The following is a 27,660-nucleotide window of genomic DNA, read 5'->3' as shown; positions in this document are numbered from 1 at the left end:
TAACCTGCCCTAATTAAAAAGTGGTACCAGGATTGGTATGTCTCACAGTTTTGGCTCTATTCACCACGAATCCCGTCTCGCCTGTCGAATGTTTGTTGAATCCACTCAAATCTTCATCGTCATCGTCGCCGAAATCGCCCTTGTTTTTGTCTCTATTCCAGAACGCCAGCTTCTGGAGCCAGCCGCTTTCCATCAGACCCACCATCCGGCCGTTGGAGTCAACGTAGTAGTCTGTCTTAGGTCTCCGTTTCTTGTAGATGAAGAACAGTGCAAGCAGGAGCAGCAGTAACAGCGGGACACCAAGTCCAACGACCACTCCAATCACGATTTTTTTGTTTTTCGACGAAAGACCACCAGATGACCGATCCGTGTTTTCGTTCACAGACGACGACGGCGACGACGAGGCCCTGGCAGCTGTGGACGAAGACGATTCGGAAGTCGGGGACGACGCAGAGGCTTCTGAGGTTTGAGACGACGCCGAGGTGGTGGAAGAAGCGTTTTCAGATGATGCGGTTGACGATGAGGACTCGGTAGCTGACTCAGAACGCGACGTGTTTGCAGAGCTAGAGGCTGATTGCGAGGATGAGCTCGATGCGGTGGAGGATGATGGGGTATCTGAAGTGGAAGAGGATTTGTCACCGGATGACGACTCGCTCTGAGTACTCTGATCCGAAGACGACTGGTCACCGCCTGAGTCCGAGGACCACGAGGAGCTCGAAGAAGACGGCGTAGTCGAGGAAGACGCCGACGAGGAGCTTTGTGTGGTCCAGTTGGTTGTCTGGCTGTTGGATGTGTCAGAAGTGTGTGAGCTGGAAGCAGTACTCGAGATCGTCGACGACTGGGAAGTCGAAGGCTCGTTGCTTGAGCTATGAGTGCTGCTGGACTCCTCTGAAGAGCTGGATGCTTGCGTCGTGTGTGCTGACGAAGAGGACGACGACGATGAGTAGGAAGAGAAAGACGAAGTTGGGTCATCATCGGAGGTTTCAGAATAGCTTGAGTCGGTCGAGCTGCTGTCACTCCCATCACCGGAACTGGTGGAAGTGCTGTTGTTGTCGTCCTTCCTGATCAAGCGGAACTTGACGACCCCTGCGTCGGTGGTTTGTTCATCGGATAGGGTAACCAAAGATGGGACTTGTTTATTCAGCAGAATCGGGGTCAGCACAAAGAAGACCAAAGTCACCAGCAGAACGATCCACGCAAGGACGTCTATCACCGATCCCCGTGACGAAGGCGATTTCGTTCTCATAAGTAGAAGTGCAGAGGAAAGAGGTCCTTGGCTTCTGATCCAAGATCACGGCTAAAATTAGAAAAAAAACTTCTACACGTAATTTCTTTTATGCTTGAAAGTGTAAATAAAAGACTAGAATAATCATTAAATCAAAGCGTCATTACTTAAAACTTATTTAGACACGTCCAATGGGGTCAATCTCAAGTATGGCTTGATGGTTCTGAATTTAGGGAATAAAGTCTTGGCCTCCTCGTTGGAGACGCTTGGGTGAACAATAACATCGTCACCTGGAACCCAGTTGATAGGAGTGGTGACTCTGTACTTGTCACCGGTTTGCAGGGAGTCAATGACTCTCAGGACCTCAGCAGTGTTTCTACCAGTAGAAGCTGGGTAGGTCAAGATCAATCTGATGGTCTTCTTTGGGTCGATGATGAAGACAGATCTGATAGTGAGTTGGACACCCTTGTCGTCAACGTTGGTGGCATCTTGGTAGTCGATCATGTCGTACTTCAAGGCGACCTCTCTCTTAGGGTCAGAAATGATTGGGAAAGTAAGCTTGGAGCCGGTAACCTCGTCGATGTCCTTGATCCACGCCTTGTGAGAGTCGGTACCGTTAGCAGACAGACCAATGAGCTTCACGCCTCTCTTGGCAAACTCTGGCTCCAATTTGGCAAAAGCACCAAGCTCAGTGGTGCAAACTGGGGTGAAGTCGTCTGGGTGAGAGAACAGAACAGCCCAGGAGTCGCCAATGTACTCGTGGAAAGAAATTGGGCCGTTAGAGGTGTCGGCCGTGAAGTCTGGAGCAGTAGATCCGAGTCTGAGGGTTCCGTTGTCTGGCTTTGGAATTGACATGATGAAAAGTTATGGAGAAGACCAATGGGGGCGAGAATGGCTGTTTTATACCATTCTTGCCATTCTTGCCAGATCTTGCAGAATTGTTATATGTCACGTGAAAAGTTAAAAACTTCACCAATTTTCGGGGAATGGGGAAATTTTACAGCTCGAGGGGCAATCCAGACAATGTTATTATCCAAACCGGGAAGCGCACCATAATAACTACATTTTTTTTTTCAATCATATTTCGAACTGTTTATTCTTCAAACATGCCGTTCCTAGAAAGGAATAAATATCAAAACCCAAGTCCTTCAGGACCATACCTTCTGTACATAGATTAGTTGTTCTCTGGTCTCAGCTTTCTGACCTCTTTTCCGACCTTCCAGATTTCCATGTTTCTGATGGTCTGCAGCTCCTCCTCCAATCTCTCTCTGTAGTCCGCCTGAGAGTTGAACTCCAGAGATCTCTTGGTCTCAGAGCCGTCCTTCACAGAAGTGTACAATTTTTGGAAGACTGGCTTCAAGGCGTCCTTGAAGACTGGGTACCAGTCAAGAGCACCTCTTCTAGCAGTGGTCGAGCAGGCATCGTACATGTAGTCCATACCATACTTTCCAATCAATGGGTACAAGGATTGGGTAGCCTCCTCGACAGTCTCGTTGAAAGCCTCCGATGGAGAGTGGCCGTTTTCTCTCAGGACTTCGTATTGAGCAAGGAACATACCGTGGATACCTCCCATCAAACATCCTCTCTCACCGTACAAGTCAGAGTTGACCTCTCTTTCGAAGGTGGTCTGGTAAACGTAACCAGATCCAATGGCAACAGCCAGAGCAATGGCCTTCTCCTCGGCCTTACCAGTAACGTCGTTCCAGACGGCGTAAGAAGAGTTGATACCTCTGCCCTCCTTGAAGAGCGATCTGACAGTTCTACCGGATCCCTTTGGAGCAGCCAGGATCACGTCGATGTTGGTTGGTGGCACAACGTGGGTCAACTCCTTGAAGACAGGAGAAAATCCGTGGGAGAAGTACAGGGTCTTACCCTCGGTGAGCAATGGCTTGATGGTAGGCCAGGTCTCGGACTGAGCAGCGTCAGAAAGCAAGTTCATGACAATGGTTCCCTTCTTGATGGCCTCGGTGACGTCGAACAAGTTCTCACCTGGAACCCATCCGTCCTCAATGGCAGCCTTCCAAGAAGCACCGTTCTTTCTGACACCGATGATGACGTTCAGACCGTTGTCTCTCAGGTTCAAACCTTGACCGTAACCTTGGGAGCCGTAACCAATCAGAGCGAGAGTGTCGTTCTTGAAGTACTCGAGCAACTTCTCTCTTGGCCAGTCGGCTCTCTCGTGGACGATCTCCTCGACACCACCAAAGTTGATCTTCTTGATACCTCTGACACCAGACACTTGGGTTCTGGCCAAGGTTGGTCTAACAGATCTGGTGGCGCTAGAGAGAGCTCTTCTAGATATAGCGGCAGCGGCTCTGGAGCCGGCGGTTCTGGAGATTCTGGCAACGTACATTGTGATGATGAGTTGGAAAGTATTGGTTGAAAAAAGCTGGAAAAAAATTTTCCATTTTGTAACGTTAGTCACCGGCCCGGTAGCGGACAGATCAAATAAAAAAGAGTTTTGATCGAGCACCTTTACACCTGTACCCCACTTCAATTTATCTTTATGTCTGTTTCTTTCGCAAGGACGGTCAAAAACATCTGGCGAAACGGCCTCAAAAGGTCTCTTCGCCAGATTGCGATGATCAACGACACCAAGTCTGGAGTTCTTGTTGGCGAGGACGATTTTGGGAATAAATTCTACGAAACTAAAGACCCTGATGAAATCCATATGAGAACAAGATGGGTAGAGTACAAGAACTTCTGGGACTACGACGTGTCGCACATCGAGCCAGGCTGGCACTATTGGTTGGCTTACGGAACGGATACGCCTCCGTCGAAACTGAAACCAGAAGAAAAAGCAATCAGTTATTCTCTGAATAAGGTTCACCACTACAACTATACACAAACCAAAGGAGCCTTTGTGACGTACAACACCGCCAAACCAAAAATTGCTGAATGGGATGCCAAAGTTACGCAACGGGTTTAGGTTTGTCTATTCATTTATTTATTATAACCGAATTATTCTTTCGCAAAAGTAGCAGCCACAATTAGCGGCAACACCAACGACACATCGGCGAAAACCTTGACGCTCTTGGCATCGGCCTTGATTTTTCCCCAGGACACAGCCTCGTCAGGACGAGCTCCAGCATCGGAGCCGTCGAACTCCTGGCCGGTGTTGATATAGACAGCGTAATCTGCTCCGTTTCTCATCAAGCAAGCGTTGCAAATATGGTGCTTGATCAGACCACCTCCCAGAATCAACATTCCTGCGCGCGAAGCCTCCATTGACAAAGAGTTGATGCGTCTAATATCCTGAACGATATCGATCCTCAGCTGCTTAGGAGAGGCCTTGAAAGTGTGGAAGAAAAGCATATCACCAATACTTCCGTCCGTCAAAGCAGGACAGAAAATGGGGATTTGGTTTTTGTGGGCCCAGTACAAGACCGACGACTCGTCGTTGATCTCCTTACCCAAACGATCGATGACCTTGGACGGCGTCCAGAAAGGGACATCCGCATCCAGAGAATTGGCACCGTTTTTGGCGGCAGAGGCTTCTTGCTCCTCCAGCATTTTGTCCAGAACAGGCACAATCCACTCCTCGAATTTGCAGTAATTGTCGTTAGGCACAATCAGGTTTCCAATTCTGTTCATACCGTCATCTCTAAGCTGTTTTCCTGGCAGAGCAAAGTCGCCCATGTAAGTTGGAGCAAGACATTTGATCAAGTCCTCCTCAATTCCCCCAGCAGATGCAACAATGGCGGACACCATCTTGTGCTGGACCAGGAACCGTAGGGTGTCCCTGAGACCGGAAGAGATCAAGTTCGAGGTGTACCCCATAAAAATGGTGGTTTTCTGGTACCCGTTCTCGTCGAACTCTCCTTTGCGCTCGTGCTCGGCAAGTTCCGAAATGTGCCTTCCTCTCCAGGTTCTCATTTCGTCAATAATTTCACAGGCCTTGGCCAGAGAAGAGCCCTGGAAGCCCATGGTTTTCATGGAGTCGATAAGGTCGGAGGCGCGGGCGTTGCGGCTCTCAGGTTTCGAATAGTCGACACCTTTCACTTCCTGGAAGTGCTCAGGGACAGGCACGGACTGCTTCAAAACAGCATCTGTGGCTAGATCAGGGAACCCAGACATACTTTTCAAAGAGATAATTTTTCACAACTTTATTTCGCCGTTTCTTACGTAAGTGTCAACTGATAAAAAAATCATTTAATATCCACTTTTAGCACACAGCTCTACACCGCCAAAGCCCTGAATTTGAGAGGCATGTCTCCAGATCTCGGAATCGTTGTGTAAATATCTTTCATTTGGGCGTTGACTTCGTAGTCGTAACCATCGACGAGAGACACCTCGTACCTGCTGATCACATTGCTAACACATAGCTTGATTTCACACGTGGCAATGTGCAACCCTAGACACATGCGGGAGCCAGATCCAAACTGCATCATCTGTCTGTTCATGAATTTTAATTTTTGCTCGTCGTCAACTAGCCATCTGTCTGGTTTGAAGACTTCGGGTTGTTCAAAAACAGTTGGGTCGCGGTGCAACGACCATGGCTGCATGACAACGACAGTTCCTTCGGGGATATATGTCGATGGTGTCTCTTTAGAGCCTCTCCAGCGGAAGCCCCCTTTGGGAGCTCGACGAGGCTCCTGGCCAGGAATGGCAGCATAGATACGGAAGACTTCCTGCGTAAGTGCGGATAAATATGGGAGTTCCTCCACGTCGGAATATAGCAGCGACTGGTAGTTGGTGGTTGCAATATTTCCTCCATTCAGACCCGCAAGCTCAGCCCTGAGTCGTTGCTGTTTTTCAGGGTCACGTGCTAGCTCGTAGAAAAAGTAGCTAAGGGTTGTCCCCGTGGTGTTGTGGCCAGCAGCAACGTGGTCAAATACCTCGGACCGTGCTCGACGAGCGTCGAATAATTTTTCGCCGTTAGTCCCCATCAGGACACCGACCAGCGTGTTTGTGTTTCCGGGGTCTTTTTCCAAACACTCACTGAACTGGCTGTTAATCCAGTCGCAGGCGATTTTGGACGCCTTTGCAACGTACGAGGGAACAACCCAGTCGTACAGCTGCGGCATCTGAGTGGTCCAAAACCACGAAGACGACTGGGTCATGAAAGCTTTGATGACTGTTTCTCCTTCTCCAAAAAAATCGTCAAGTAGCGACTTGCACACCTTGTTGCCAAACGAAAAACTGGTGATGGTGTCCATTGCCATGACGGACCATAAATGGAACGTGTTGAGTCGTTTGTCCTGATTTTGCTCCAGCACTCTGAGGAGGGTGCTCATCACGGTCCGAATCTTCGCCTGAAACGGCTCGGAAACAACATTTGATTTGGAGTAGAGCTTGGCAGACACCTTCCTGCTGTCTCTGTGTGTTTTTTTCTCGACAGTGGAGAAAGTGTTGAAGGAGCCGAAGTTGGCAAACTGCGTGTAGAAACTGGTCTTATCAAAATTATTGATATAGATATCTTTGAGATAATCGGGGTCAGAGATATCGATCTCTTCGGGGCCGATTCTCACTATGGGCCCGTACTTCTTGTGGAGTTGGTGAACGTACCTGTTCCGGTTTTCTGACCAGCTGACAAAAAGAATCCAGTATTTTGTCAATGCACATATTCTAGGACCAGGAATTGCCGCAAGCGGATGGAAGTACAGAGGGTAAAGCACATATGAGTAGATCCCATAGCTGATCACAGCTGCCTGTATGGCTGTGAATAGCTCTCCGTGGTATTGAGCGACGAACTGTGCCAGCATAATGAGTAATTCGAATTTTTGGATTGGCTTTTCGCGATAAGCTCCTCTGATAGCGGATGCGAAATCTTAGCGCGTTTGCTTGAAAAAGAAGTGGGCTGGCAATTGAACACAAAATTGTTAATGCCAGAAGGTGGCTTGTAAATGCAAGCAGCCAGGCTCTGTCGTAGACAACTTCTGGGTTGGTCTTGCTAGCTCAGGCGATTCATCGGCCGAGAGATTAAAAGAGCCTATATCGACGCGTCGATCAGTATCTCGTGAAATAATTTTTGCGTCTACAATTCTCTCATGTTCAGGACTACGTTACGCCAGGTACCTAATCTGACCGTCTTGGGCCTGAAATTCCCGCGTGTTTGCGTGCCCTCGCTCAGATGGCATCGATTGCTGGCGACCTCCATTCCACCTGCGCGCAAGGTAATTCGCCGTGCCCCTAACGACTCATTACTGAGTCAATCTTATGCCATTCCTGACGAGCGCTCCAAAACTTCTCACCAGGGTCTCCCCTTGCGTCCCTGTGTTGCAGTCACTGCATGCGAGGTTTTCGATCTAGAAAACGTGCGTTCCGTCCTTTCCGAGCACCACATCGAGTCGGAAGAAATCGTGCGCAACGAGGCTGTCCATTATCAGGTCAGAGACGCTCCCGTCCGCACAGACGTGTTCGTGCTGCACTCGGGAACGGTGGTCTCATGGGGAATGCCAGAGCAGGATGTTCTTGACAAAGTCTTGCCCCTGTTGCGGAGCTCCATGAACACCCCCTATGAGATCCAGACAGAAGACCTAGATTACATAGAATATGAGTCAGGACAGGAGAAAGAGGGCCAAACGTCCACGATAGACCACGAAATCATATGCATCAAGGGCGAACCGCGCCAAAAAATGCTGGACAAATTAGCGTTCTCGTATGGTATATCCAGATCAACCAGGCTCGCAGTTCTGGAGTCATCGCTGGAAAAACATATTCAGCTGACCCGAAACACAACGGAAAATTTGTCGCAAGGGAAGCAGTTAGGAATCGGCGCGCGGGAAGTGCTACAGTCGTCCGGAAAATTATTGCTGCTACGCGGAAAATTAAATCTGTACTCTGAGCTGGTTGAGACACCAGATCTGTACTGGACGGAGCCTAATCTGGAAAAAATCTACAACCACGTTTCGAGAATCCTGGACGTGAACACGCGGATCAGCATTCTCAACAGGAAGCTGGATTACTGCTCTGACGAAGCACGAGCTCTACTTGATATCCTGACTACCCGGAAAGGCACGAGGCTAGAATGGATTGTGATTTATCTTATTATGATCGAGGTCTTGTTTGAAATGCACCACTTCTACGAACGGTATGAGGAACATCAAAAAGAAAAGGAACTGCCTGCAAATAGTTTATAAATCTCTATAAAAAAAATATCTATGACGTCATATGACGTAGGGAAGCAAGTTTCTTTTTTTTTCCGATGGGACGGTTGCAGGAGGAAAGGACACCTTAGTTCTTCCTCTCAATCACCTCGAGCTCCAGTTCGACAACTCTGTCCTTGAAAGACTTGACTTTCACTTTGGAAAGATCCTGGATGACGTAGTTGGCACCGTTCTCGTATAGCTTGTCTGCATCGAAAGTGGAAGCGATACCAACCACGGTAGCACCAGACGCTAGACCTGCCTTAATACCTGCAGGAGCGTCCTCAAACACAACCACCTTCTCGATTGGGTATCCCAGTCTCTCGCTCAGCAAACGGGCACCTCTTTTGTAACCTTCGGGATCAGGCTTTCCGACACTCACGTCCTCAGCGACGATGAAAATGTCGGGCTTCTCAACACCGGCCTCATGCAGAACGTTCTGAAAGTGGCCGTGTGCCAAGACCGAAGAGCCACTGGTAACAATGCAGAATGGTTTGCCCGGAAGCTTGTGCAACTCCTTGAACAAGTCACCTGCTCCCTTGATCGGGTAGTTCAACTTTCCGTAGGTCACGGACACAAGTCTGTCGAAATCATAAGCGCCGTCAATCAGAGCCTGCTCACTCTCGAACTTGTCCGAGAGGTACTTTCTGAACACATCACTCACTCTCACCCCGTGAGCCTTGTGGAAGAAGTCTCCGTCCTCGTTCAGATGAGGGTAGGTGGCCAGAAGATCGGCCCAGGACTTTTCGATGGCCTCCGTGGAGTCCACGATGGTACCGTCGAGGTCGAATTCGAGAGCGTTGACACGTAACAACTGAGTTGACATTATTAAAGAAGATCAAGATTTTTATCCCACGATCTGCAGCCCTTAAATAGATCTGTGAGGGCTCATAACCCTTTTCAGCTAGTTTCACCTTGCAGAAAAACAAACGTTGGGAATTTGAAAGGAGCAAGAGCAGAAACAACTCGGATATGTTTTCCTCTAGAAGGCTTTCGAGGCCTGCTCAGCAGCCTCCGGCGGCCCCAGCGTCGGGAGCATTGGCTGCAGCTATGGTGATTGGTAAGGCTCTGAAGGAGAACGACCACAAATCGGGCCCTCTGAATCTACCTAAGCAACCCCAAAGAAATTCTCAGGCACACCGCACTGCAAGTCTCTTGGGCACAACGCGCGCCGCTAGTGCCACTTCAAACACCAGCAGGCCGATTTCGCGGACAGGCAGTCTCAGAAACATTCCAAATTCGCCAGTCGTACAGACAAGACCTATAAGATCGTCCTATGCAGGGCCCAAGCGGGCACAGAGTTTGACAAGTGCCGGGCCTCGCAATCAACAGCCTCTTCACCACCAGGGCTCTCTCAATGGTCCGAGTGCGCATTACGAAGGATTCGACATGGAGTCCCCGGCTGCTTCCGCTTCGCCACGAATGGTGAAAAAATGGGTTCCATCAGCCCACGGTCTAGTTTGTATTGAAGTTCCTGCAGAGCAGTCCGCCCAAGAGTCTGCCAACGCCCGCAGAATTGTGGCCCGTTCTGCATCCATGAACTCCTTATCAAGCCGGGCTAGAAACCAAAGACTTGCAGCAAAGTCCGGTCCACCGCTGTCACAAAAGAAAAGTGTGCAGGGCATGTATACGCAGAAGAATCAAATGTCCGCTGGGCCTACCATTGTGGAAGACGAGACTGAGGATAAGAAAGAAACAGCAGAACATATCGTCCCGCCTCAATCTGACACTATTGTTGTTAAATCTGATCCTGCAGAGTCACATGACGCTCTGAGGGAAGAGACTAATGACTACTCAGAAGATGATAGGGAGTTAGCTGAACAGAAGCTGGAGGAGCTAGTCAGACAGAAAGAGCAGGAAATATTGCAGTCTGTGCTGCAACAACAGGAGCTGGAAGCTGCACACTCTCTGGTATCCGTGTCCAACGAGTCGGTTTCCATTCAAAATCCGTTGGATACATCGAGTTTCTCCAAGGCATCGCTGTCAGGATCCTCCAACGGCTACGACGAGGTATCTTTCGTCGATGGATACACCGGTGGCTCCACCGACAATCTTACCGCGAAGGAAAATTCAGGAAATACAGAAACTGCAGATGAGTCATTGGTGACAGATACCAGTGCTGACCGGACGTTCCAGGAAAGCGACACCGCCACGTCAAACACCACGCAGGACATGGGCCAAACCATGGCGCAAAGACTCAGACCGACACTCGGGTTCCAAAGATCGTCACAGGAGCAGGTTTCCCCTCCATCGCAACCAACCAACGATCCAGAAATTCCGGTTCGCTCGTCCAAGAGACCATCCATCAGCAAGTTGGAAGACATCGATGGCTCGTTGAGTGCTACGCCGGAAAGAGCACCACGGCAGGTTGCTGAGACACCAAAGATAAAGTCCGTTTTGAAAAATACCAATAGCTCTTCCAGATTGTCTGTGAACGATGTGGCAGCCTCTTCTCCTGCCTACCTCTCTTTGGCCACGGCAGAGAACACCAGATTGAACGCAATGGCTTCGTCATCGTCTCTCAATTTGTCGCAGCAACCGCGCGCATCTCCATCGCATAAGAGAGCTCCTCAGCCGGAAAAACTAACTAGGCAACCTCCTAATGAGCACAAAGGAACGCGGCTTAGTCTGCGCAATACGCAAACGGCCCCGCAAAAAGGCAGGCGTGACTCCGTTGGTGGCTTACCATCCAACAGCTCAACGCCAGCGCATCTAGCAGCAGCTACAAAAGCCGCACAACATCATAATCCGCAACAATTCGAGCCAACTCAAACGACAAAGAAACATGAGTACAAGGCTGCGCCAAAGTCAGAGGCTCAAATGCGTGCGGCTGAACTTTACAAGAAAGCTAACGAAAGAACGAGTCGTCGTGAATCTATTCTTAATGTTCAATATGTACAACAGGTTGGCGTGAAGCTTGAGAGGACCTCATCGTTTGAAAAGAACCAGGAGGCCAAAAGAGCCAACAGGTTCACGCTGAGAGATGAGCCCGCTTTTGCGTCGGCTCAGGAACAACCACAACAGGCACAAGCCTATCAGGCTCCATACAAATCGCGTTTTGATGACTATGATTCCGACGCTGAGGAAGGGAACGGACAACTTAATGGCAAGCCATCTCGGAATACACTGAGAAGCATTAGTGCAGAACAACCGCGGACGCAGCAACAGCCAGCACAGCAAAGGTTTTTCAGCGAGCAGGCTGCACAAGGCAAGGCTCCTGAAGAGAAAAAGAAGAGGTTTGGCAAGCTGCGCAAGTTGTTTGGCAAGAACGCCAAGCATTAAAGACATGAAAGAGCATGCGATATATAACACATATATGCAACTAATCTATCATACAATGATAACTATTGATCCGGAATCTTTTGCTTGGTTTCTTGTGTTTCTTTGGTTCCGCCTATTGACAGCTCATTGAAGACATCGTTCAAGGGCGACTGGAAGTTGCCGAAGTCATCCTCATCTTCTTCGTTATATGAGGACATTGTTTGTGCCCGCGAAGTCCTCGTAGCGATTGAACTCTGTTCAGACGTTGCAACCGACTTTGTAGCGTCGTCCATTCTCTTGCGCACCTCGTTGGCCACTCTGCGGCCGTCGGCTAAGAAGTTGGTGAAAATGCCACGCAAGTTGTTCACCACACCGAGGCTTTCGCTCACCTTATCGTTGACATGGAACGATTTCCAGAAATCGTGCTGGAAAAATGACTCGTAGGTGTCGTCCGCCAAGATAATCATTCTGAAAGTAGACGGCGTGATATACTTGGGATTGGACGGATCAAGAGCCTTGTTGTGTTTTAGTTTCTCTGAGTCGTCATCCCCCAGATCTATGAGAGGGGTCTGTGGATCCTGTTCTTCCTGAGCATATTGGAATGCCATTTTCAGGAACTTGGAGCTGGAAGCAAGATATCTTTCGCTCTGTTTGTTTTTCCATTTCTCATCATTAAAACGAACTTCCTGCGGAAGCTTGATCTCCTCGTCGTTGGCGTCCAGTCCCTGTTCCTTGAGTAATCTTTTGCGTTCAATGATTTTCTTTGCAATCTCGGTTTCTATCTCCTTGTTGGTGATGTCGTCAAATATATATCCTTCTCTCCATGGAGTCGTCACAAAAATTAGATCCTCTGCAAGCATCAGAACAGATTCACTACGAATCTTGCCTGACCCATCATCGTACAGCTCAATGAAATTGGAGAGCGAGTTCATGATATCCTTGTCGATCAGCTTGTTGATACCAAGAACGATAGTCTCCAAAGTGAGATGGTCCTCACCCTTCGACCATGCTGTGAAGAGTCTTTGTAAAAACAAAGCCTGCGACGAATCTGTTTCGGGACTGACCCAATCAACCAACTGAGCCATGAATTTCACAAAGGAGCTATAGTCCATTGTGAGATTGGCCCTGCCAATAGCTGCATTATTCTCCGAAATCAGAGCATTGTAATAGCGGTCGTAAATATTGGACAGCTGATCGTTGTTCAGGTTGGGGGTCTTGGGCAGGTTCCTGATAGCGGCTCTCTTAACGAATATCTCTATTCCTTGGAACACTTCATTTTTGTGTTTCGAGCGGTACTGCGTAACAAGCTTATCGTCGATCACTGAAAACTCGCGGAATGCAACCTCCCACAAGTTATCGAACTTGCTTCTCATCTTATCAGGATTCACAAGAGAAGGTTCTGGCTCGTCAAGTGTCATGAAAAACTCTTTGAAGACCGCTAGACACTCGCCGTCGTCCTCGCACTTTAATAGTGCTTCGCCGTTAACTTTCAGAATCGCCAGGCCAACCTGGAACAACGTCCTTGGGCCATGCAATAGCAACATATCAACAACTCTAAATGCAAACACCAAGGGCATCGTGTTGAGAAAGAACGAGAGAAACCACGGTAAAGAGACAATGGACAGCTGAATATCCTGTTTGGCAAAATGGTCTCCAAGTATAGGCATTGTCTTCTTCACGAGAGCCTCAAAGACTTTCTGGTCGAGCAAAACGCCGTACATTGTCTGTGAGTAGTAACCCGGAATGATTCTCTCACATAAAACATAGAGGCACCAGAAAACTTGTTCTTCAGACATGTAGATCAAAAGGGCAGCCGTCACAATGTTCATGGCCTGGCAGTACCCAATATCCGGGTTTTTCCAAGAATAGGCTGTCAGCACTCTTCGAAGCCTGTTGATACCCTCCTCTGTCTGGTATGCCGGATATTCAGGCAGGGATCTGTTGAGATCTTTTTCAATTTCCTCAATTGCAAAAGACTTCATACCGTCAAAGTCTACCAGCAGTTTGTTGTACTCGTCAAAATTCTTGTATCGAAGGTATATTGACCCACAGCATGTCTCCCATAATTCCCCCCGCAGCTTGTTGGGCAGTCCGTAGCTGACAAGCCGGTAAAATGGTATGTTTTTGATCAATGCAAAATTGCGTCCATACTCTCTAAAAAAGTCAAACCACTTCTTCATTTTCAGTCTGTCGTTCATCTTCTGCGCGTTCCCAGGGAACTTGAACACCCATCCCAGCCCTCCCGTTGGAGGCGCATCGATCTTGAGTCTGGACGATTTGTTTTTGTAGAGCAGATACTCGGAATATAGTCCCATCAGAAATAGATTCATTCTTGAAACTTCGTTGACATTCTGTTTCAGAGACCGCGTCAAGTTCTGTCCAAACCGCTCTGCCTGTGATTTGATGCCCAAAAATTGTATGGTAAACTCCAAATCGCTGGTGGTGTGCAATTGGATTGCAAAATCGAAGGAGCGATGGAGTCTCTGAATTTTCTGTATCATCAGCAGCTCAATCACGAATGAACATGCCACGGAGTCGTAGGAATCTTTGAATGTAAGAAAGTTGTTTGTCAAGGTGAGTTTTCCGCTGAACACAACGGCCGAGCTCTCCGAAGAGTGGGGCTGGCCCAGATGCCGAGGGCTTAGGACCACTTCCACGGACGCCTCGTCCACTATTCGCTCGCCTTCAGGAAGCCTAAACTCCGCGCACAGAAGCTCGTCTTTTCCTAGCCGCTTCGACGATGTCGACCCGTCCAGGATCGTGTGTGTTTTGGAAACAATGTCCTTGAAGAAGTCCATCAGCAATAATTGACGTAATATTTATTATCTCTATTTTATTAGGGCTACTAGGCACAGCCAAGCTGTATACAGTAGAAATCTAAGATTATACAGACTCCTCAGATATTTCCTCGAGCGGCTCAAAGTTTTGTATTTCCGAACCTGAGGTTTCGTCAATCAATGGCCGCTCGTGTCGCTGGGGCTCGAGCACATCCGGGTCCTCGCAGTGTCCAAAATGGTCTGTGTGTCGGTGCAAGTGCGAATGCGACTTTGGAGTAGAAGACGACGAAATCGAGGTTCGCCGGCTCAATTCGCTCTGCAGTTCATCTTTGTAGCTCAGCAGGTGCTGGAGCTTGCTTCTTTTCTGTCGTTTGGTGATTTTGTTTGCCATAATCTTTCCTGTATTTCTGAGGATGAGTCGCACAACATCTTTTTTGAAGTGCTGGAAGAAATCTTCCTCAGACCACATCTTGTTGGTGTACTCGACTTTTGGCACCTCTAGCTGGAGTCTGTGAACATCCACCACTTTGTACGACCCTTGGCCTTTGAAACTAAGTATCAGATGTAGGGGATTGATGGTGATTCTATTGAGAAGCTGGTACTTCTTTGATCTTTCCACCATCTGGCTAATGTACTGCTTTTCGTCTGTGTTTTCGTTGTTTCTATGACACGAAAACTGGATCGTGCTGAACTCAGACACAGAGGTTGGACTTCCTTCTCGATCATGTTTTTTTATTGACAGCATCCGACTCATCTTTTTCAGCTTTCCCTCGCCATTTTCAGAGCGCTCAGAGAAGACAGAGTTGGATGAGTCGAAACTCGTTCGCGAAGACGGAGTTTCTGGGCCAATCGAGTCCACCATAGACGACGACTCGTCGTCGCTTGACTCAGTGTCGTCGTCTGAAACCTGTTTCGGATACACGAACTTGTAAATTTCCACAGCCGTTTTGAAGTCCACTTCAATTTTCAGTGGAGCAAACGTGATGGATTTGTGTTCCACAACAGGTATGCCTCCAACTGCCTCCAGCATTTTCCAGTCCACAAACACCATAGGCGTGTCTGAAGAGCCCTCTTTGTGGACCTTTTCGACGATGGTCTTGTAATTAGTATGAGGTTGGAGGTCTTCTGCGACAAAATCCTGAATAAGCACCCTGTTTCTGCTAGCTCCGTCAGGCCTTTGCTCTGTTTGATAGCAAGACTGTCTAGCTTCGACAACAATAAACTTTTTATCCTCGCTATCGAGAAGCTCCAACCGAACATGGTCCGCATTCAGCACCCATTGCCTTTCTTCATACGAATCGTTGTATTTCATCGCTTTTGTGTGCTGGAGATAAGAGACAAGCATTCCGAGCTCGAGATAGATTTTCTCAAGCTCAACGTCTATTTGCAAGACGTCATCTTGGTCCGGTGCATTACCTTGCATCATCAACATGAATTTCTTACACTCACTCAACAGCCACGCTTTCTGCTGCAAATCGAACATACGGAATTTGATGTGGTCAAAGTCCTCAGAAACAGAGAACTTCACGAGGCTCTTCACCTTGTCCTTCATCTTTTGCTTTTCGGTCATGCTGGAGTCCATAAAACTCATGGCCAGATTATAGATCACGTTGTATTGCTGACTGTTCGCAGTGACCACGACCTCTGGCGTCATGACTTGGATCAGCTCTCTAAATTTAGTCACATTGCACTGGTCAGTCTTCATGTACCTGAGCTTGTTAGGTTTGATGAAAATCAGCCCCATAGACACGTTCCAGATGACAATTGTGTTGGCCAACAGGTTGGAGCAGTAGTACATTTCCACAGGCAGCTGTGGTGGCCAAACGGACTGAGACCAGAACAGTTTGTACTGTCCATTCAGAGTCTTGTCCTTGTCGAGGACGTAAAAAAATGCGTCTCGCAAAATGATTCCATTTCGGGTCTCAACAGGAATCCTTTCTTCGTCGTCCTGCTGTTTAAAGTCAACAGAAACCGAGCTCACGGTGATCTCCTTTGACGTGACTAGCACTGCACTCTTCATCTCCGTGTCGAAACAAAGCTGCGGAAGAATGAACTTGAGCAGATACGTGTCTTCAAAATCGACATCTTCCAACTCATCTGACTCTCTCAGCTTGCGTTCAAAATTGTAAAAGTTTGAACAGGACTCCATATCCAGTGACCCATGCTCGTCGAAACTGCCCGCCTTGCGCGGCAAGCTCTGACTTTCGTACAGCTCCTCGGCAAGCTTGATAGCTCTGCGACTCAAATTGAACACCAGCGACTTTCTTTCAGAAACGTTATCGATGTAACTCGTAAACTTCTTCTTGGTATGCGAGCTCCATCTGAAAACCACATGGTAGATGATGAAACGGTTTCTGAATGACGACGCCGGCGGAGAAGAAGGAGCGGTGCTTCTCACGGTCGGATTGGAGGACCTGCGCGATATTTTGGAATTCACCCTCGAAACAGTGTATGATGTTTCGACGTCGGAAGCTTCATTCTCGTCCAGGAATTCGTCATAGTCGGGGATCGTTCCGGCCTCAAAGCTGTCTCTTAAACAACGAGTCACGTGCAAACGAGTGTCCAGATCTTTAATTTCCCGTTCCAGCTCTTCTATGCGCTTGGCAATAAACTGGTTCTTTTCTGGATTGCTCTGTAAAGACTCCAAGGAGGTCTCGTGTGTCTTGATCTGGTCCTTAAGCTCTGCCGCGCGTTTGTTGGCAACAGTGAAAGGCGTCCGTTCGGGATGGTTCCTGCCGACAAAGCAGTCGTGTGTCCGTTCCTGAATAGCGGCAAAAGTGTACTGCAGCTCTGGCTCTTTTTCCTGGAGGAAGTAGCAGAAACGAGTCGAGGATGCGAGCGGCGTCGCCTTCCACTGAGGATTCTTTGGTTTGATCTTCGGCATGTTCACCTCGACAAAGTCGTCCATATCAAACCACACCACATCCTCTGCGTCGGGTCTCTCGCTCACAGAGGAGCTCGACACGTCCATGAAGGAACTGGATTCTGTTATACCTATCTCACGTGCAAGCATACCAACCGCACTGCGTTCGTTGAATTCTGCAACCAGCAGCCGCAAATCCGTATTGACAAAATCTACTTCACCCTGGTTGAACTGGAGACTAAAGTCAGGATTTTCAGAAGCACTCGTTGGACACTTGAGTTGGTGGAGATCCAGCGCAAAGCTCTCAATGGAACACTTGAGTCCTGTGAATGCCAAATTGCTGTTAGCCCGGATGTCTGTAGGGTGAATGTATACGTGTGTCAAGTATAGTGGTTTGAGCTTGAGTGAGTAACTGATGGAAAACAAATGCTTGCCAAACTTCGGAGTCGGTCTGTAGTCCAGGAACTTGTTCTTAAACATCTTTCCGTTCTTTATAGGCAGACCTAAGCTGCTCTGGAACGTATTCCACCAGGTGAAGAAATGAGAAAACACGAGCGGAGTAAGATGGATGCTATTGTAAGAACTTGCCCCGGTGGAATCCGATTCCAATGAAACGCACATATGGAGATAATGGCTTCGGAAGCCTTCATAGGAGTTCCAAGACTCGAGCTCTTTGTCGTTTGTAAAGGTAGAGGGGTTTCTTAGACGGACCTCGTAATGAGGCTTGAAGCTACTGGTCCGCTTAACCTGTCCTGGAACGTATTTTCCAACAGGACTTTCATTGCGCTCAAACAGAAATCCCAGCTTCCAGATGACCGGCTGGCTCGACAACTTCCAGACCTTCTTCTCAGTAATGTAATCTAGCTCGTAGGGGTTTTTGTCGTCCAGCAAATACGTCAGGTTGCTGCGACTGAATCTAGGAATCACCACGTCGAATTCGTTGCTTTCAACAACCAGCAGCTCATCGGAACGGCCGGTGCCGTTGATCTTGAGGTCGACTTTATTATTCCACCTGAACACAAACCCGGCTCCTTGACCCATAAGGTCGTAGGGCGAGTTTTTGCTTTTTATAAATAGATGGATGCCGTTGGTAAATGTGAAATGGAATTTTGCGTGCAACAAGAGCGCGAACTTGTCCCAGAATCCTAGCTTTGGACTTGGATCAAGAGGAGGCTTGGATAAAACATCAAAACTGTCCATTGCGTACAACAATGCCGGCTGGATCGCAGAGTACCACGAAACAATGGCATTCTTCGACGAGTTGACGTTTACTTTCATGTCTGTGTAGAATTTGACGTTGGTCATGGTTCTCGACACATGCGAGGCAAACATGTTGTCTGTGCAGCTAGGGTCATTGTACTGCGACACAAACGGAACAAAATTGTACCGCAGCTCCTCAGCAACGTACATCTGCTCTGCGATGACAAAATCACCTTTGAACGCCACCGTCTGCGGAGTGTCTCCGTCACCACCACCAAACGATATGAATGGGATCGGGTAGTCTTTGAGCTGTATTGTTAGACGCGAACAGGTGATGTGCATGTTAACAGGGAACAAAATGCCGTACTCCATATCGTAGGGCATCCCTTGCCCCACCTTGTGCAGAAAGTGTTTGTAGTTTTCGAGCCCGAATGAAGGCTCCGAAAGGTCCCAACGTAAATTGGCCAACTCAAACGAAAAAAGGGGTGCTACCGAGTACGCCGTGATCACAGGATACTTGTCCAAGAATCTGGCAGAGACAGGCGGGTCTTCACCTCCCCTGATCGAAGAGAGACGTTTGAGGTGGCCAGACTCGCTTATATTCCTGTGAGACTTAACTCTGAAGACCCATGATTTGCTGAGGTTGCTGAGCAGCCGCAGTCTTGGTAGCTCAATCAGCTCCTTCACTTTCCTAAGGTATTCTTTATACTGTTCCACGTCGTCACTCAAGACCTCGTTGGCAAGCTGCGAGCTTACGTGTGTATGCTGAACTTTGCCAGTTGAGCTAGGATTATAATTCTCGGGTTTTAGGGGTTCGCCGTTCACAAATGTCAAAGCAGTAAACTCCTTCTGTAATTTTTCTCTAACCTGTTTCTCGTACTTTTCAAAAGTCGCCAGTTTTGTGATACGCATCTTTTGCTCAATCCGCCCAAGCAGGAAGCACTTGTTGAGCTCTGCTTCAAATGGATCGTCGTGCATGCAAAACTGAAACTGTTTAGCGTTTAAGCGAACGCTGGGAAATTTTAAGGGACTCTCAACTTTGCTGGGCATTATTACAGGCACGTTGAAATCCACGTCAGAATCTGGAGTAGACATGAGGTGTTCGAAGTTGGCTTCCATTTTCGTGATAGCCTTGGTGAGTGCTCTAAAGTTGTCGAAGGTTTCGAAAAAGACGTATTCGAACGGAATCTCAAACCTCACCGAGCGGGAGTTGATTATTGCGAGGTGCTCGGCTTGGGAGTGAATGCGGATCGTTGTGTTAGCGTCACACAAAATAAATATAAGACTCCATGTCTGAGAGGTGTACGGACTTCTTCCATAAAGTCTCAGCGCTCGGAAGCGTGCGTGACAGTCATCGTCGACCGTCGATATAGCCTCCATGCGGTCCAATTCGAGCACAAGGTCAATGTCGTTCGGTAGCTGGATTTTCATCATGAAGAGCTGGATTCCGAATAGGTACGTTAATGGAGGCTTGTTAGAGACATCTTTCCTCTTAGGCAAAGGAGGTATCACGGAGGTAAGTATTGCTTTGACGAAAAGCACAGACCACAGAACTTCCGCAGATAATTTTGTATCGAGCAAGGGAAGCGAGAGAGACAGCTGGTGCCTGTCTTTGAAGTACTTCAGATGAGGACGCTCGATGTTAATGAATTCCTCTAGCTCTCCGCTGTACTGTTCCTTATCGTAATCTTTCACCAGCTTTGCCTTGAAAAACTGGAGCTCCACGTCCAGCTTCTTCTTCACTATGTCAACTTCCATCTCCATCTCTGAAGCCTCAAGGAAAACGCCTCGTTTGTACTTATTCATGTCAGACTGATCCACCTTGTTGAAGTATTTCACAGGAGTCTCAAAACACGAAACAAACTTGAACTGCTGGATTTTGAGAGAGATGCGATCAATTAGCGAATTTTCTCCCTTAGACGATGATTGTGTTTTGGCACCGGATGTTTGTCCAAGACTTATCTTGTGCTCGTACAATTTTTGGAATGCGCTCAATTCCGCCAATAGGACCTCTACGGTGCCCACAATAATGTCTGTCTGCCCAAACAAACAGCCTTCTCGTTTTCCAAATGACATACTAGTGCTCACGTGGTCAAGATAAAAGAATTTGGACATTTTCTCTGGCTCCACAAACAAGAATTGTATGTTGCGTATCAAGAAGCCAATTGTCTTATGAACAGAGCCAGAGCCACTGCTGAACAGGGAATCGTATGTGTTTGCTAGCGACGTGTCAAAGGCAATGTCCTCCACGCGCGCTTTTATCGTGAGTTTTTCTGCCACGGCTAAATTTATAACGGAGCCCATAAGTTGTATTCGGATCTTGATTTTGGGGAGCAGGTTCCGCAGATATCCAGGAATCTCGAGTGGCTTTTTGGGCACTGCCCCTTTTTTGCTGTCTGGCTTCACCAGCTCGTTTATATCTGTGTTGAAAACTAAATTGGTGGCCGACACTGTGGTTTTGAACAAAAATCTGTTTGTTGCGGCAAAACGATCTATGAAGCCCTTGTCATCTTTATTTTTCTGGATCTCCAAAATGTCCTCGAAATTGCACAGCGAGAATATATTCAAAAATGGAAGGAATAGTATGATTTTATTTGTCTCCACTTGAGTGAGCTTAAGGTTGCTGATTCCAAAAAGTACCTCGTAGATATGTTGGTCTCCAAAATTAATGTTTGCGGTCTCCTCCTCGTCCAGTTTTCCCAGTGCAAACGTCACTCTTTCCAAAAGTAAGCGGAATTTGTCTTTCGTGAAAGAAGCATTTTCACACTCCACAGAAATTCGTCTGAAAGGTAGGGGAAATGGCTGTGAGGGAACCTCTTCTGATTGAGCATGGGTATCCGACTTTGGCACAGAACGCGCTAGTTCGTCGGAATCTAGTGTCAAGTTTTTCAAATTCAAAGTCGCACTGTAGTCATCAAGCGAAACCGAGCCAAGAACCCTACTGACTACCTTTTGCTGGTTGATTTTGATGGAGCCCGAGGAGAATTGTAAAGCACTGGAAATAATCTGAGCTCTCGCGCATTCTAGTTCCATCAGCACCTGGTCAGTATACTGAACGTCATGTAGTTCTATGGCCAGCGGAAGACGCTCCAAAAGCCTAAGAACGCGCCCATTGGTCTTCCTTCCTGAAGACGGTACCCGTTTGCTCTTCATGTCCTCATGTAATCTGTGAATACTCGCGCCACTCAGCACCACCGTGAGTATTGGCTCATGGTGCATTGCCCCCATTAAATTGACCTTCAGCTGGAGTTTGCTGAGTGAGACGCGGAACCCTCGGGTGTGATATCTAAATCTATGGATGGAGTTCCATGATACCCAGCCGAGAGAACCCTTCTTTCCCAGCAGAAGATTCAATGACACTATTATGGCCACGTAAATGGCACAAAGCGCTATGAGAGTGTTCATTGGATCTTGAGACGGTACCCTAAATTAATAACCATGCACTTGCTTTGCTGAAATATTTAGGGTTTTTTTTGGCTCTATATTTTTTTTACATAGCATAATCACGCCTGCAGTATCCCACTGTCCATCAAGGCATTGTGGATAATTGTTTCCTTCACCACTGCGAAAGCCAGCTTCATGTTATTGGTGTCAGTTGCCTGCGTAACGTACGGCATGATGTTCACGTTGGAACGGTTGAGCTGACGGAACCGCCAGAGAATGTACTTGACAGCCTTGTTCACATCGTTTCCACCGACGTAGTCGGGGAAGTAGTTCTCGAGCGGCGAGCGAGGCAGTTTCTCGATGAAGACATCAATTTTGTTCAGGCACAGAACGATAGATGTGCGCCGGAACCACATTGAGTTGACCACAGAGTCAAATAGATTTAGAGACTCCTCCAGTCTATTCTGGCTGCTCGACTCCAGCAGGACCTGATCGTATTCAGAAAGCGCAACGCAAAACATGATCACAGTGACGTTGTCGAAACAGTGGATCCACTTCTTCCTTTCTGACCTCTGTCCACCCACGTCGTATAGATGAATGTTGATGTCTTCCAGCTGGAACTTGGTGTCGTATATTCCGGAGGTCTGTTTCCTAGTCCTGAGCACATCCTCCACGGTTGGAAGATAGTTTTCGGCAAAAATGCGGTCGATGTTGTCAAAGAAATACTGAGCGGAGTCCAGAATGTAGAATTCGTTGCGTTTCTCTTCCAGCAGCTTGTTGACGACCGGTTCTCTGATAAGCTTCTTGATAAGGCCCGCCACTTCGACATTGAACTGCTCCGTGGTGTCGTCCATGGCGGTCTCGTAGGCATCAATGGCGTCTAGCTGCTGAGGCGTGAGCGTTTTTAGTTCGGACTCGGCATTGAACTGTTTGATGGCCCGGACCAGCGATTGCGCACATTCGATTATGTTCTTGAATACAAACGGCTTGAAATCGTAGAGTTCGCGCTTGGAAAACCCGTCCTGGTGGAGAATTTTGATTTGTTTGAGAACAGTGCTCTTACCGGACTCTCCAGACCCTAGCAACAGCATTTTGACTTCCTGCTTTGGTTTGCTTTTGTTCTGAGTGGATTGTTGTTTCTCAACGGTGTTCACTGCCCCATTGGATGCGGGGGCTTTTGGCGGAGAGGAGTCTCCTTCCTTGGATCCACAAACACCCATCCTTAAATGTCCATACTATAATTTTCTGCTGTAGTGCTAATCCATAAATTCTACCAAAAAAATTGCAGATCTTTTACTCCGGTCTTTCTTGGCTTTTGCTGCTTTGGCCTATTAATTATTTTTCCAGCATTCTAATTTATTGTATTATTTGGTCACTATATGCGGTCATTAGACAGGCTTGCCACCAATGAACTCGCTCCATCTCTTCACCTCTGAAGGAATTACCACCTCGGACTTGGCCTGGTTGGCCAACAGAGCTGGCAGCTTTTCAGCGAGACACTGAGAGAAGAGCAACGAAGTCTGCGGCTCGTTGAAGAGTGGGATGGCAAAGTCGATGGCGTTTCTCCGCATAACGTAGTCCTCGTCCAGCAGACTCTCGGCCCGCTCCTTGGCAAGGTTGAAGACACACTTGATATCGTACTTCTGGAACACCTCTCTCAGTTCTCTCTTATTTTCCTTAGGGAACTCAATCACCTCAACAGGAGTGTTAACGTACTTGCTCAGGTACTCGGCAACGGCAGGAGAGGCAACGTAGAACTTGTAATCCAGCGGGCTCAGTCTCTTGGCAACATTGCCAAGGTTGTCGTTCGACAAGTCTCCGCCAAAGAGAATACCAGCAGGTGGTTTAGGCACGTGGAAATTCATGGTCGAGAGAATGGAGGTCCAGTATGCGTCCACCACGTTGTCTCCGAAACAGGCGACTTCTCCGGTGGATGCCATTTCGACGCCCAAGAATGGGTCTGCACCAGCCAATCTGGTAAAAGAAAATTGCGGCACCTTGGTAGCAACGTAGTTGTAGGATTTTTTCATCAGGTCGACTGGAGCAGGAACATTGCTGTCTAGCAAGGCCTTGACTGCGACATCGATGAAATTGACGCCCAGCACCTTCGAAACGAATGGGAACGATCTCGAGGCACGGATGTTACACTCGATAACTTTGAGGTCGGGCTTTCCGGTGGATGGGTTCTCGGCCTTGATGATTTGCATGTTGAATGGACCGGTAATGTTCCATGCGGCAGCAACCTTGTCGGCGATCTCCTTCAGTCTGTCCATGGTTTCCTGGTCTAGGCCCTGTGGAGGCAGTACCAGAGTAGCGTCACCGGAATGGATTCCGGCGTTCTCGACGTGTTCCGAGACAGCGTGCACCAGGACTTTTCCATGGGAAGCCACAGCGTCGATGTCGATTTCCTGCGCTCCTTCGATGAACTTCGAAATCACCACAGGGTGTTCGGCGGAGACGTCTGCAGCGTTCGTGAGTTTCTGCTCCAGCTCAGACTCCGAGCGAATGACTGACATGGCAGCACCGGAAAGAACGTACGAAGGCCTGACAAGAACCGGGTAGCCGACCTCATTGGCGAAGTTCTCGGCCTCCTCAACGGACGTGAGTTCTTTCCAGGCAGGCTGGTCGACGTTGATGGAATCCAGAATACTGCTGAACTTGTGTCTGTCCTCGGCCTTGTCGATGTCCTCAGGGTTGGTTCCAAGAACCTTAGCGCCCTGCTGTTGCAGCTTGAGTGCAATGTTCTGCGGAAGCTGGCCTCCAACGGAAACAACCAGGCCCTTGGCGTTCTCCAGCTCGTAAATGTCCATGACTCTCTCAAAGGAGAGCTCTTCGAAGTACAGTCGGTCGACCTCGTCGAAGTCGGTCGACACGGTCTCTGGATTGTAGTTGACCATGACGGTCTTCTTGCCTGCCTTTCTCAGGGCACGGGCAGCGGAAACGGCACACCAGTCGAACTCGACAGACGAACCAATACGGTAGACACCCGATCCCAAAACCATGGTTCCAAACTCGTCAAACTTGACGTCGTGCGACGTGGCGTTGTACGTAGTGTACAGGTAGTTTGTGTCGGCAGGGAACTCGGCGGCGAGCGTGTCGATCTTCTTCACGAACGGAGTGATGCCAAATGACTTTCTTCTGGCACGCACCTCCAGCTCTGTAGAGCCAACAGCAAGAGCGATCTGCTTGTCGGAGAATCCAAGCTTCTTGGCGCGGCTCATCACGTCCTGGGTCACGCCGAACAACGAGCCAATGGCCTCCAATTCCTTTTGCATCTCGACGATGTTGCTGAGCTTGTACAGGAACCATTTGTCAATTTTCGATAACTCGTGTACTCTGTCAACGGTATAGTTCTCGTGCAACAACGCTTGGCCAACAGCAAGCCACCGTCTGTCGGTCGGGTGCGACAGAGCGTGGTCGAGGTCGTCGAATTTGGCTCCCTGGAATCCAATGAACGAAGGGTCGACCTGTCTGATGGCCTTCTGGAATGACTCCTCGAAATTACGTCCGATGGCCATCACCTCTCCAACAGACTTCATCGAAGAGCCAATGTCTCTCTTGACGTGCTGAAACTTCGAGAGGTCCCATCTTGGGATCTTGGTGACCATGTAGTCCAGAGATGGCTCGAAGTTGGCACTCGTGGTCTTGGTGACAGGGTTAGGCAGCTCTGGCAGAGTGTAGCCAAGAGCAATCTTGGCAGCAGTGTAGGCCAGAGGATATCCGGTAGCCTTGGAAGCCAGGGCTGACGATCTGGACAAACGGGCGTTGACCTCAATAACTCTGTAATCCAGTCCGTCTGGCTGCAGAGCATACTGCACATTACACTCTCCAACAACACCGAGATGACGGATAATCTTGATGGCAGCAGATCTGAGCATGTGGTACTCCTCGTCAGAAAGCGTCTGCGAAGGAGCAACCACAATCGAGTCTCCGGTGTGGATTCCCAGTGGGTCGAAATTCTCCATGTTGCAAACAGTGATGCAGTTTCCAACTCTGTCTCTGACCACCTCGTACTCGACCTCTTTCCACCCCTTCAGGGACTTCTCAACAAGGATCTGAGGAGCCAGAGAAAGCGATTGTGAAGCGAGGTTTCTCAGCTCAGTCTCGTTGGCAGCAAAACCAGACCCAAGACCTCCCAGAGCGTAGGCAGATCTGACAATAATCGGATACCCGATCTTGTCGGCAGCAGTAAGAGCATCGTCAACAGTTTCAACAGCAATGGACTCGGCGATCGGGATGTTGATCTCATTCAATGCCTGAGCAAACAGGTCTCTATCCTCAGAGGTTTCCAGAGTTTTGATTGGAGTTCCAAGAACCTTGACACCGTATTTTTTGAAAATACCCATTTTTTCGAGCTGAACACCAACATTCAAACCAGTTTGGCCTCCGAAAGTGAGCAGCACTCCGTCTGGTCTTTCTCTCTCAATGATATAAGTGATGTACTCAGGAGTCACTGGAAGATAGTAGATCTCGTCGGCAAGGGCATGCGAAGTCTGGTTGGTAGCAATATTAGGGTTGATTAAAATCGACTGCTTGTTGGCCTCCTTCAGAGCCTTGATGGCCTGGGAACCGGAGTAGTCAAACTCTCCCGCCTGGCCAATAGACAATCCTCCAGAGCCAATCACCAAAACACGGGAAACATCCACCAAATGATGTGCATTTTCTCCAGTGAAACCAGATAGAATGCCTGCGCCCGCATATGTCGATGCTTTCTCAACCTGTGAGGCATAGGTTCTAGCCAAGCTGGTCTTCAGAGGGGCCAGCTTTGGCATACGCCAATGTCTGGCAAGAATTCTGAGGGACATGATGACTGATTTTCGAAAAATTTTCGACTGAAAATATTTTATAGATGAGGAGGGTCGTGTACGAAGAATCCGCGGTTTCCGGACTTACGCGATCTGGATATTTCCGGACGCCAGAAGGATATCATCAGGGGGGGGACTTCTATTATATTGTAAAAACCTAAAGAAAAAATGAGGACTCTGAGTCAGCTAGCCTAGTCTCTCTTCCATCTCACATGCGAGTACTTTCTAGCGTAGTAGATACCGCCGACAGCGAGGTTGGTGTTCCAATGGTCAACGTACGAGCATAGGGCAGAGGCAAGAGCCAGCTCTTTAGGGATCTTGGACTCATCAACCTTAACGGTGAATCCAGACGCTCCGGCCGGAATCACCTGCCCAATTCTCTCTCTGACTTCCGATTCCTTCTCTCCCACATTTCTCACTTTCTCCAAGAACTTACCCTCGGTCGTCCACTGGTAAGTGGCACCGTCAGCTAAAGTGAACATTCTGTACTGGTCTAACGCGTCCACTCGATGGTTGATGATGTGCCATCCAAGCTCGGTCACAGGCACATCAGGGGCTCTGATAAGAAGAATGTTTGATCTCAAACCGGCTCTCAATGCAGCGCAAGGTTCGTCCTCGCCGTTAGGCCCTGTGCCCAGAATTTCCGAGTTATACATCTTGTATGCACCCTTAACCGCTCTCGATCTCACGAACCAAAAGAGTCTTTTGGAGGCCTCGGTAGGGCCCAAAGGACCAGAGCCCTCGGCCTTAGTATCGTAGACGTCGAAAATCTTGGATCCGGTTCCAAACCGTCTTCTCACGGCAAATTCAGAGCAGTTGTCCTCATCCAAATCGATAATGTGTGGAACATACCGCGAAGAACGACGGTGAGGGTGGAAAAGAACCGATTTGGCAAGAACCACCGGCCTCATCACCGGCGAGAGCAGAAGTTCAATAGGCATGCTGTACTATCTGTGGATGATTGTTAGCAAAGTAGTCTTCAGATGTGGTATGAAAGAAAAGGGGAGTGATTTATAGTTCATCCTAGACGCTGGGGCCCAAAATATCCTCCATGCGG

The 27,660-nt window shown here is 48.4% G+C and overlaps 14 protein-coding genes across 14 annotated transcripts; 3 read left to right on the top strand and 11 right to left on the bottom strand.

Annotated features, from left to right (window-relative positions):
- Positions 1–13: 13 nt before the first annotated feature.
- On the bottom strand, positions 14–1,246 carry KL928_001597 (uncharacterized protein; the record flags this gene model as incomplete). Its single annotated transcript, XM_043201979.1, has 1 exon — positions 14–1,246. The coding sequence occupies one exon, from the start codon at positions 1,244–1,246 to the stop codon at positions 14–16; it is 1,233 nt and encodes a 410-aa protein (XP_043060874.1).
- Positions 1,247–1,399: 153 nt separating this feature from the next.
- KL928_001596 (uncharacterized protein) lies at positions 1,400–2,080 on the bottom strand (the record flags this gene model as incomplete). Its single annotated transcript, XM_043201978.1, has 1 exon — positions 1,400–2,080. The coding sequence occupies one exon, from the start codon at positions 2,078–2,080 to the stop codon at positions 1,400–1,402; it is 681 nt and encodes a 226-aa protein (XP_043060873.1).
- Positions 2,081–2,399: 319 nt separating this feature from the next.
- Positions 2,400–3,578, bottom strand: KL928_001595 (uncharacterized protein; the record flags this gene model as incomplete). Its single annotated transcript, XM_043201977.1, has 1 exon — positions 2,400–3,578. One exon carries the CDS (start codon positions 3,576–3,578, stop codon positions 2,400–2,402), a length of 1,179 nt encoding a protein of 392 aa, XP_043060872.1.
- A 228-nt stretch (positions 3,579–3,806) lies between these two features.
- On the top strand, positions 3,807–4,154 carry KL928_001594 (uncharacterized protein; the record flags this gene model as incomplete). The annotated part of the gene is made up of 1 exon (XM_043201976.1): positions 3,807–4,154. One exon carries the CDS (start codon positions 3,807–3,809, stop codon positions 4,152–4,154), a length of 348 nt encoding a protein of 115 aa, XP_043060871.1.
- Positions 4,155–4,186: 32 nt separating this feature from the next.
- On the bottom strand, positions 4,187–5,302 carry KL928_001593 (uncharacterized protein; the record flags this gene model as incomplete). The annotated part of the gene is made up of 1 exon (XM_043201975.1): positions 4,187–5,302. One exon carries the CDS (start codon positions 5,300–5,302, stop codon positions 4,187–4,189), a length of 1,116 nt encoding a protein of 371 aa, XP_043060870.1.
- A 101-nt stretch (positions 5,303–5,403) lies between these two features.
- KL928_001592 (uncharacterized protein) lies at positions 5,404–6,930 on the bottom strand (the record flags this gene model as incomplete). The annotated part of the gene is made up of 1 exon (XM_043201974.1): positions 5,404–6,930. One exon carries the CDS (start codon positions 6,928–6,930, stop codon positions 5,404–5,406), a length of 1,527 nt encoding a protein of 508 aa, XP_043060869.1.
- A 285-nt stretch (positions 6,931–7,215) lies between these two features.
- Positions 7,216–8,307, top strand: KL928_001591 (uncharacterized protein; the record flags this gene model as incomplete). Its single annotated transcript, XM_043201973.1, has 1 exon — positions 7,216–8,307. One exon carries the CDS (start codon positions 7,216–7,218, stop codon positions 8,305–8,307), a length of 1,092 nt encoding a protein of 363 aa, XP_043060868.1.
- A 94-nt stretch (positions 8,308–8,401) lies between these two features.
- Positions 8,402–9,139, bottom strand: KL928_001590 (uncharacterized protein; the record flags this gene model as incomplete). Its single annotated transcript, XM_043201972.1, has 1 exon — positions 8,402–9,139. One exon carries the CDS (start codon positions 9,137–9,139, stop codon positions 8,402–8,404), a length of 738 nt encoding a protein of 245 aa, XP_043060867.1.
- A 146-nt stretch (positions 9,140–9,285) lies between these two features.
- On the top strand, positions 9,286–11,595 carry KL928_001589 (uncharacterized protein; the record flags this gene model as incomplete). The annotated part of the gene is made up of 1 exon (XM_043201970.1): positions 9,286–11,595. The coding sequence occupies one exon, from the start codon at positions 9,286–9,288 to the stop codon at positions 11,593–11,595; it is 2,310 nt and encodes a 769-aa protein (XP_043060866.1).
- Positions 11,596–11,657: 62 nt separating this feature from the next.
- KL928_001588 (uncharacterized protein) lies at positions 11,658–14,372 on the bottom strand (the record flags this gene model as incomplete). The annotated part of the gene is made up of 1 exon (XM_043201969.1): positions 11,658–14,372. One exon carries the CDS (start codon positions 14,370–14,372, stop codon positions 11,658–11,660), a length of 2,715 nt encoding a protein of 904 aa, XP_043060865.1.
- Positions 14,373–14,457: 85 nt separating this feature from the next.
- KL928_001587 (uncharacterized protein) lies at positions 14,458–21,819 on the bottom strand (the record flags this gene model as incomplete). Its single annotated transcript, XM_043201968.1, has 1 exon — positions 14,458–21,819. One exon carries the CDS (start codon positions 21,817–21,819, stop codon positions 14,458–14,460), a length of 7,362 nt encoding a protein of 2,453 aa, XP_043060864.1.
- A 98-nt stretch (positions 21,820–21,917) lies between these two features.
- On the bottom strand, positions 21,918–23,018 carry KL928_001586 (uncharacterized protein; the record flags this gene model as incomplete). Its single annotated transcript, XM_043201967.1, has 1 exon — positions 21,918–23,018. The coding sequence occupies one exon, from the start codon at positions 23,016–23,018 to the stop codon at positions 21,918–21,920; it is 1,101 nt and encodes a 366-aa protein (XP_043060863.1).
- Positions 23,019–23,186: 168 nt separating this feature from the next.
- KL928_001585 (uncharacterized protein) lies at positions 23,187–26,603 on the bottom strand (the record flags this gene model as incomplete). The annotated part of the gene is made up of 1 exon (XM_043201966.1): positions 23,187–26,603. One exon carries the CDS (start codon positions 26,601–26,603, stop codon positions 23,187–23,189), a length of 3,417 nt encoding a protein of 1,138 aa, XP_043060862.1.
- A 191-nt stretch (positions 26,604–26,794) lies between these two features.
- KL928_001584 (uncharacterized protein) lies at positions 26,795–27,544 on the bottom strand (the record flags this gene model as incomplete). The annotated part of the gene is made up of 1 exon (XM_043201965.1): positions 26,795–27,544. One exon carries the CDS (start codon positions 27,542–27,544, stop codon positions 26,795–26,797), a length of 750 nt encoding a protein of 249 aa, XP_043060861.1.
- Positions 27,545–27,660: the final 116 nt, after the last annotated feature.

This window comes from Ogataea angusta (genome assembly GCF_019207475.1).
Source record: "Ogataea angusta isolate 61-244 chromosome Unknown 61-244_NODE_3_length_881311_cov_93.026150, whole genome shotgun sequence".
NCBI classification, from domain to species: Eukaryota; Fungi; Ascomycota; class Pichiomycetes; order Pichiales; family Pichiaceae; genus Ogataea; species Ogataea angusta.
The sequence above is the reverse complement of the archived record's forward strand: the minus strand, read 5'-3'. Positions and strand labels throughout refer to the sequence as shown.